The sequence below is a fragment of the Epinephelus fuscoguttatus genome, linkage group LG1 (assembly GCF_011397635.1).
Source record: "Epinephelus fuscoguttatus linkage group LG1, E.fuscoguttatus.final_Chr_v1".
Taxonomy (NCBI): Eukaryota; Metazoa; Chordata; class Actinopteri; order Perciformes; family Serranidae; genus Epinephelus; species Epinephelus fuscoguttatus.
In genome coordinates, this window is record NC_064752.1 from 52,675,681 (window position 1) to 52,685,491 (window position 9,811).

The following is a 9,811-nucleotide window of genomic DNA, read 5'->3' on the forward strand; positions in this document are numbered from 1 at the left end:
GAAGTCAGTTGGTGTAAGGAAACAAATGGTGTGTCTTCGTTTCCCTGATGGAAAGGTGACCACAGAGTCAGCGGAGATGATGAAACATGCAGTGGATTTTTATACGGACTTGTTCAGGGCGGATAGCTGTGATGTGGATGCTGCTGGGGAGCTTCTGCAGGGGCTTCCTCAGCTGAGTCCAGAGGATCAGGACACTTTAAGTTTGGACATAACACTGGATGAAATGAATGCTGCTGTGTCTCAGATGGCGTCAGGCAAGGCTCCTGGAATAGATGGCTTACCATCAGACTTTTTTAAACATTTCTGGAGTATTTTGGGACATGACCTTTTGGACATTTTTGTGTTTTGAAAAAGGGACACTTCCAGCTTCCTGTAGGCGTGCAGTTCTCTCTCTGCTGCCTAAGAAGGGAGACTTAGCCCTTTTAAAAAACTGGAGACCAGTAGCTCTCTTATGCACGGACTATAAGATTCTCTCCAAGGTTTTATCAAATAGACTGAAAATCTTCATTGAAATGTTAATTGGTGCTGATCAATCATACTGTGTTCCAGATAGGTCTGTGCTGGATAATTTATTCCTGATGAGAGATGTATTTGATATTTGTGAGTTATATGATATCAATGTTGGTATCATATCCATTGACCAAGAGAAGGCTTTTGACCGTGTTGATCATACTTTTCTTTTTTCTACATTGCAGGCTTTTGGGGTTGGGGAGGGATTCATGTCCTGGATAAAGCTTCTGTATAGTGGTGCTTGTTGTGTGGTAAAGGTGGGAGGAGGGCTGAGCTGCCCTGTGCCAGTGAGGAGAGGGATAAGACAAGGATGCCCCATCTCAGGGCAGCTTTATAGTTTTGCTATTGAACCTCTTCTCCGCAGATTGAGGAGCAAGCTGAGGGGTCTCTCTCTGCCAGAGCTAGTTCAAAGCCCTCCTGTTGTTGTATCAGCATACACGGATGATATAAATGTGTTTGTCCAGGATCAGGGAGACGTCCAAGCATTGAAAGAAAGCCTGGCTTTATACGCCAAAACTTCTTCAGCCAGGGTTAACTGGGGAAAAAGTGGAGCTTGTTTGGTGGGTAAGTGGAGCTTGGAGAGCATTCCTGGTCTTCCAGGGAATCTGAAGTGGGGAAAAGGGAGAGCTAAAATCTTAGGAGTATACTTAGGAACTGAGGATTTTCAGAGGCAGAACTGGGAGGGAGTGCTGGACAAGGTGGAAGCCAAGTTGTCTAAATGGAAATGGTTGCTACCTCACCTGTCCTACAGGGGGAGAGCTCTGATAGTTAATAACCTTGTTGCCTCATCTCTGTGACACAGACTCATTGTTTTAGTGCCACCGCCAGGACTTGTGAAGGAGGTGCAGTGGCTCCTTGTGAACTTTTTCTGGTCTGGTCAGCACTGGTTGAGGGCATCGGCCTTATATCTCCCTGTGGCAGAGGGAGGACAAGGACTCATAGACATTGTGTCCAGAACTGCAGCCTTCAGACTGCAGACAGCGCAGAGGCTGCTGTATGGCTGCAGTCACGGCTGGTTGGCTCCTGCTCGGCTGCTTCTCAGGAAAGCTGGGCGACTTGGGCTGGATAAACAATTGTTTCTGCTGAGACCTGAAGCTGACCTGACTGGGCTTACACCCTTCTACACCTCAGTGCTTGATGCCTGGAAGACGCTGAAGTTCACACAGACTCCTGACCCCAGACCAGGAATGTGGCTATTTGAGGAGCCACTGTTTTATAATGACTTCATTGTAAACACCATGTTTTCCACCAGTACATTTAGGACTAAGTTTGTTGAGGCTGGCATTATTAAACTGGGACATCTGGCAAAAGCTTCCATGGAAACACTTGGTGATATCACTAACATCAGATCATCAAGAGTGCTGAGGAGGATTGTGGAGGAAGTCTGGCCGTCCCTGTCTGTGCCACCATTGAGAGTGTTTGTAAAAAATCGTGCTCTGGTTGACCAGTGGAGTGAAGAAAAGTACATCTGCCCTTCCATGATTGTCAGTCCTGCAGTTGGAGAGTGGAGAGAGGAGAGTGGAAGACTTCTCTCTCTAAAAACACCAGTGCTGGGCAATTTCAGTTCTTGTGGGAAGAAGCTGCTATATCAACGTTGTGTGAAGGTGTTGAACCTTTGCTCTCTGGCTGAGGTAAAAGAGTCAAGGTGGAATGAGGTTTTTACTTCAGACTCTACCCCGAAAGGCAGGTGGAGGGTCCTGTATAAGCCTCCTGTTGAGAAACGGGTGGCTGACCTCCAATGGAGAATTATACATGGAGCAATAGCCACAAACAGACACAGAGCTCACCTGGATCCAAGCACTGGGGAGGGATGTCCGTTCTGTGCACAAAGTGAGACACTTGAGCACTTAGTGGTATCTTGTCCTCGGTTAGCGGGCTGATTTAGGGTACTGCAGGAATGGGTGGAGGCTTTGAGAGAGACTTTCTCTGTCCCCTGTTTTGTATTTGGGCCTAAATATGTATAATGTAAGAGATCAACTTTGGTTCTAATCAATTTTCTGTTTGGAACTGCAAAGTTAGCTATCTGGATGACCAGGAAGAACCAGATTAGGTCAGGGCTGGACCGATGTAGTGCAGAGTCTGAAGGGTCTGGTGGCGGCTTGTCTAAAAATAGAACACGCTTTCTATACACTGACCAGTAATCTGGACTCTTTCAAGGCTCTGTGGGGGATTAGACAGGCTTTATGTTCACTGACGGAAGATGGTTCACTGGTCCTTAATTTTTAACCCAATATTGTGTGTGTGTGTGTGTGTGTGTGTAGTGATGGAATTGTAGTACTTTATTGTTTTCAGTTTACCAGTTGAAGTAGATGAGAAAGAAACAGATTTTGTCCTTATAATATTATGTAAATAAACATTGTTTTAAAAGTTAGAGTCTCTCTCTCTCTCTCTCTCTCTCTCTCATGTGCAGGTGTGTACGGAGGAGTGTTCTTTCTGGTGAATAGGGACTGGTGTGCTGGTGGGCCCTGTTGTGGATCAGATTACACCATGCAGAAGTGGGAAAGGAAAGGCAACCATGCGGCTTTCTTTTGGAGGTCTGGATGACTGGACAGTTAAATCATTCCACAATCAGAAACTATGTATTACTGGAACCATCCAGAAGCATGGTCAATTTTGAAGCAGCAGAAGACACAATAAAGGTCTAAATTACAGTGTACAAGTTAAAGGAGCTAATGGGATCGCATTTCACTGGAGTTGTACCTTAAATAAATGATTGATTTAATTTGAAACGACTAAATGGCTAGGATTTGTACTCAGTGTCACAGTTCTGTGTTCATGGTGACCTGCTCTTTTCTGCATGCCCAGTCACCCAGCTCCCAGTCAGTCATTCTCCATTCACCCTGGTTTTCCCCGCCTCATCGGTCACATCCACCTCATAAAGTTCACCTGTTTCTCATTACTCACAGCCTGTATATAGCCCACCCTCACAGACATTTGTTGCTAGATTGTTCTTTGCCACTCATGCAAGACTCCTGAGCACTTTATTCCAGACGATGTTGCCGCCTCTGCCTCATCTGATTTTTGATAAATGCACCAGCCTTCTAGCTGCTGGCTTCTCAATCCTCTGCGTGGCCTCAACCTACCTTCTACCTGTCCCCTACTGGTTATTCTGCCTGAACTTTGTACTTATCTGGTTCCCCACTACATCTCCTGCCTGCTTCTACACAGTACCATTGCATGTTATTGAACTGAACTGTGTGTTTGGGCAAGCATTACTGCTCACTCACCTGTCTCCCAGCTCGGTTCAGCCGGACTTTGTGGAGTGTTGGAGTGTTGAATTGTAAACACATCTTTATCAACTGTTCCTGGTATCCAGAGACTGCATTTGGGTCCAAAGACAACCCATTACAGTACAATCGAGAGGCCTCTAGCCTCAAGAGTGTTGAAGACATCCTCCAGCAGCACAAGGCACTGCCAGCCAGTGCAGCCTCTGAGGCAAATCAGGTCGAACCACCCATGAGCATGCACTAGCTGCACTAGCCACCCAAGTCCAGCAGCTAGCAGGAACCCTGACCCAGCTGGCAATAACAGCTCCTCCTTCTGCTCAACACCTGCACCTCTGGGGACTGCACTGGAGCTGCAGGTGGGGAGCCCAGAGTGGAATGCTGAAGATCCTAAAGGCTGCAACCCATTTATCATGCACTGTTCCATCCTTTTCTCCCTGCAGCCCTACAACTCTTCCCCTAAGGAGACTAAGGAACTGCTGAATGGAAGGTTTTCAAGGTGGTTTCTTTGGGCCCTGATGCCAACGCGTGATTAATGAACCTAGCTAGCTCACTAATATTCTTGTTTATCAGCAAGTTTACTGATTAGCATTGCCAACCTAGTTAGCAGGACAACTCGCTAACCCTGCTGTTGCTCACAACGTTTTTGTTCAATGTTACTGTGGATTTTGTTCAATTGTATTAACTTTGATTTGGAAAACTAGCTCAGCTTTGAAGAAGTACAAAGGAATTTTGAAAGAAGCACAGGAGCAGCACACTGATGTCAGAGGGCTGTGATTGGTTGATTGCAATGTTGGTCCTGCAAAATCACGTCATCCAGCACAACACCTACCACTCGATCCAGGAGGGTAACAAGTGGAAGATGGCCATTCAACACCCCAACAGGACATAAATATGACATAAAAATTATACCTTTCGGCCTCACCAATGCCTCAGCCTTGTTCCAGGCCCTTGTCAATAATGTCAAAGGATGCGCATGTGCATCACTTCTATGTGATCATTTAGTACTTCCTAAAGAACTATTTGTTCATCAAAGCTGAGAAATACTCATCTGTCTTCGTCATGGGATACATCATGGGGCAGGGAAGCATGCAGATGGACCCTGCCAAGGGGTCAGTTGTTACATCCTGGCCTGTCCCAAACTCACATTAATAGCTGCAGTTCCTGGGGTTCACAAACTTCTATCTGAGATTCACCTGTGGCAAGAGCATTGTGGTTGCCCTGCTCACATTCCTTACCTCATTCAAGGTGCTGTTCCAGTAGTCCTCCTTGGCTGAAGAGGCCTTCCAGAACCTCAAGGTACAGTTAACATTGGCCCCGATCTTCCAAGTGCCTGACCCTGAAAGCAATTTATTGTGGAGGTGGATGCCTTCGATGTTGGAATGGGAGCCATCCTATTTCAGTGGGCTGCTAATGACCAGAAACTCCATTCCTGCCCCTGCTTTTCTAGGCAACTCTATCTGATGGAGAGAAACTACAACATGGGGAACCAAGAGCTACCCGCTGTTAAGCTGGCCCTGGTGGAGTGGTGCAACTGACTCGCATGATCACAAGATCCTTGAGTACATCCAGTCCGCCAAAACGCTTAACTCTTAGCAACCAAGATGATCCCTGTTTTTTACAAGGTTGAAATTCTCCTTCTTCTACCAAGCTGGTTCCTGCGACGCCCTGTCCCACCAGTTTGTGGAGCCACCCCTAGCCCCCCTGCTCCTGATTTAGTTGCCTCACTCACCTGGGAGGTAGAGGAGAAAGTAAATGGACCTGCATTTGTATAGCACCTTTCTGGTCATCTGTCCACTCAAAGCGCTTTTTACATTACGAGTCACATTCACCCATTCACACACACATTCACACACTGGTGGCTGAGGCTACCATATAAGGTGCCACCTACTCAGTTTTTAACACACTCACACACCAATGGAACAGCCATCGGGAGCAATTTGGGATTCAGTGTCTTGCTCAAGGATACTTCCACAGGAAGACTGGAGGAGATGGGCATCGAGCCGCTAATCTAATGGACAATCTAGTGGACAACTCACTCTACCTCTGAACCACAGCTGCCCCAAGTCTAGGCCATTCTGGAGAACCAGCTCCTGCCCTCCTGACCCCCTGTTCATTCCTCAGAGCTGGAGGTCCAACATCCTCTAATGGGCTTCTCTTTGGACTTCTGACACCATCCAATGGGCACACCACCATTCTGATGATTGTAGACTGATTCAGTCAGATGGCCCACTTCATGCACCTGCCCAAGCTCCCAGTGTGGTCTCCAGGGATCCTAGTTTACATCAGTATTCTGGAAGACGTTTTGCACTCTCATTAGGGTTGGGCGATAATACAGTAATAAGGTATCCTGCGGTATATAAAAATAGCAACGGTATCAGTTTCATTACCATCATTAAAAAAAATCTGCCGCTCATATAGGCCTAGAGGGGCCTGATATAATATTAAATGTAATTTATTTAATGTCTTAATAATGAGTGCTTGTCCATCACCTATGCATGTTTGGTTGAGTTTTCAGTTTAATACTAATTACAATTTAAAACTAATAGTAGGCTATAATGTTTCTCTTATAACTGCCCTTAACTGTTGTCGGGAGATGACATTTGATAAAGTTTTTGGATGTGACGTCGTCAGCTCGGACATGAGAAAGAGAAGAAAACATGGCAAGCCGCGCATCAAGCGAGTTGGTCCCAAAAAAACCCCACAACTTCAAAACTTCTGGAAGCAGCAGCAGCAGGTCCAGTGGCCATCAGAGTGGAGGGAGGAGAAGCGAAACCTGAACCACCCAAAAGAAGATGACTCTGGGCAGCATCTTTCAAAGAAAAGCCGACGCGGTGGCAGGTCCGGTCGGCACCATACAGGAGCCAGCAGGAGCAGAGATAACTGCTTGTTGCTGCGAGCCTGTTATTCAGGGAGACGGAGACCCCCTTCTCTGGTGGAAATGTGATGGAGTCAGGCATTTTCGTCTGATGTCAAGGGCTGCCTGAAAGCGGGTGTGGCTGTCAACCTGTGATCTACCATTGCAGGCAGAGTCCAAGAAGTTGACACCCAGGTTCAGTGGGCTCTATGGAAAAAAAGCTTCAAGAGCCAAAACAGTCTGCCTGACTAGATTTTTCTGCATTTTTCAATCTTTTGAAAAATAAAAAAATAATAAAATATATCAACATCTCCTCTTAAACCATAGGTTCATCTTGTACAATTTGTTTCTATAGAAAATGACTGGACTAAGCCTATATCAAGCTCTTAAAGTCCTGGAGATATCTCCTTGGGTTTTGAAGATATTGACCAATGAACTTTAAAATGGGTGTGGATCAGCAAATAAATAAATGTAAATCCATTACCGTTGGGCCAGTCATCACAAAACTTGCAAAATGTGTTCACATAATTACCTAAAACATACCCTGAAAGGTCCATTCAAAATAATTACTGGGGGATGCTACAAATGTAAATTACAAAATGGGTATGGCAAAACACAAACTGAAAATCAGAAATTGTTTGTCCAATCATTACAAAACTTGGTGGGAATTTTTAAGCTGTTGAAACATGACTCCAAATTGTTTTACCAACTGACCAGTAGCAGGTTATGGCGTTGCTGCAGAAGCATGTGACCAAGCTGTAAATGAATAAGCATCTTCCATTATCATAAAACTTATTAGTTAGGTCTTGATCCTTTTCAGCTTTCAATTTCTAACAGACCATGCTCGGTTGAACCCCAGACTTGCTGCTTCCCGCTACATTCATTAGGGGTACAATCCCTTAGGGCTGAGAACCTATTGTTTTTTTTTTTTGTTTTTGTTTTTCTTTAAAGATATTTTTTCGGGCATTTTTAAGCCTTTAATCGATAGGACAGATGAGCGTGAAGGGGGGAAAGAGAAAGGGAGTGCCTTGCAGCAAAGGGCCAGAGGCTGGAGTCAAACCTGGGCTGCTGCGGCAACAGCCTTGTACATAGGGCGCATGCTCTACCACTAAGCCACCAATGCCCCGAAAACGTATTGTTTTGTGTGAATTAATTTTAGAATTATTGTTTCATTTAGATTTTTTTTTCTTTTTTTTTTTTTTTGTTTTTGCAAATTCCCATGAGATAGTACATTACAGACACATGAAATTTTCACCAGTGATTGAAAGTTACGTGCAAATGCTCCTTAATACATATTACACCAATCAGCCAGATGGGGTTGCTAAAATTAGGACCCAAAAGTTCAGTTTTGGAAAGGCCACACCCCCCTCTTGAAATGCAAGATAAAGGTTCAGCTCAATGTGCTCTACAAAAAACCCTCAACAACCATTAAGGTCTGCCTGAGTAGAAACACATTTTTGACATCTCCATAATCATAGATCCGTTTTGTTAGTTTTTTAAATGTGGATTTACAATGCACCAAGCTTATCAAAAGTTATCAAAAAAGTTTTAACAGTGTCTCACAGTGAACTCTATTAGGGAGACCAGTCCCGAAATCCAAGCAGTTGTCCCGAATCCCGAATCCTGTCTTAATTGTCCCAAAAATTACACTCAAGCAGTGTCCAGAGTAGTTATTGCCTGATAAAGCATTAAAAAACTGATCATGGTGGTTCAGTTGTCCTGCAGCTCCCACCAGCTGCACATTGGCTGCAGCAGTTCCTACATGAATTATGGATGTTTTAGTTTTTAAATTGTGTACAGCAGTAGCGATGAAGTAGTAGATGAAGAGAGCGCAGGTTGCAGCCACAAGGAGTGATTTGCACGTTGCAGTGCAGCCTCTTGTTGTAACTATTCAAAATAGTTCTACAAAGTTGTTCTACAAACTGATACACCTGTAACGAATGTACCAGATGTCTTTTATTTTGTTAGCTTTTTTTTTAAATTGAGTTTAAAGGACAAGTGCACTTACATTGGTCACTTCCAATAAATTAAACGAGAAATTGAAAAAGAGGAAAAGATTGAAAAGATTGTTTTTACATCTATTGTTGCTTTGCAGCTGTGATTTTAAGCTGACATGTCATGACAGTCAAGTAATCCCCTCTAATTTGTAGTTTGTAGTTTTATGTGAATCATCAATAAGCTTTTTCCCCCCAATATCTTCAAAATGCAACGAGATGCCAAGCATACTGACGCACCAGGTTGCTGTTGGTGTTGTTGCTGTCTTCCTCAGGCATGGGCAAGTACACAGCCAGGGCCACACAGTTGGCAAAAATGGCCAGTAGGATTATGATTTCAAAAGGTCTGAAATTGATTTATAGGAAGCCAACATGCCATCCATAGTAGTTCAGATATAGACGTTCCCACATCACATAAATAAACTGCTGCAAACACCTCAATACACACACACACACACACACACACACACACACACACACACACACACACACAGCTACTACAATTTACATTTTACATTTAAAATTTAAAATACATTTAGCAGTTACTGAAAATAAATATTGTCTGCGGTAGCAGGAATCACATAAAATGTTAGCCTATGTTTGATCCAGCCAACCCTCTGCCCTATAGGACCCTTTACTACAGCAGGATACTTCCACTCCACAATACTGATGCATGCCTTGCGGAAGGGATTCCTCAGTGTTAAGAAGAGGAGAGAGCGTGCAGGCCTCGGGTTGCCTCCTGTAGCCATCAGCTTCTTTAGCTTCTCTTTTTGTTTTCTCTTCAGAGTTTCCTCATCCATGATGTAGGATGACAATGGGGGACTGCTGCCATCTGCCATTGCAGCTTCAAAAGGGTATTTGTACCAAGTTTGCTTTGAATTAGAGATGGTATTCCAAGAAGGTCTGTTGAAGACTTTTTCAAAATGCAGTAATTGTGTTGGCTACACCTGTCCACTCATTTGTAACCCGTATTAACTTATCTCAATAATTTGTGTCACACTGTCTCTCTCTGACTGGTTTTACTGAGCTCCCTCTCTTTCCCTGTCTCTATCTATGAAGTGGCAGCTGCCCCCTCTTCTTGTAAGGGATTGGTTTACCGAGCAGCTGTTGGGTCAAGAGAATAAATATAGACAATGAGCATGGCTGTTGTAGTATGGGGTGACAAAAGAGGACATTTACACACATACAGTCAGAGCACATCATTTTTTTTAAAAAAATTAGTGTGC

The 9,811-nt window shown here is 44.3% G+C and overlaps 1 protein-coding gene across 1 annotated transcript in view; it reads right to left on the bottom strand.

Moving 5' to 3' along the window:
• The window catches only part of LOC125886092 (dihydropyridine-sensitive L-type skeletal muscle calcium channel subunit alpha-1-like), a 542,543-nt gene extending 532,956 nt beyond the window's left edge, over positions 1-9,587 (bottom strand). Inside the window, exons 1-2 of the mRNA XM_049572040.1 lie at positions 9,237-9,587; positions 8,826-8,931 (exon numbers count right to left, since the gene is read on the bottom strand). Coding sequence (XP_049427997.1) covers positions 8,826-8,931; positions 9,237-9,424 — 294 coding nt within the window. The 5' untranslated portion in view covers positions 9,425-9,587. The remainder of the gene's footprint in view (positions 1-8,825; positions 8,932-9,236) is intronic.
• Positions 9,588-9,811: the final 224 nt, after the last annotated feature.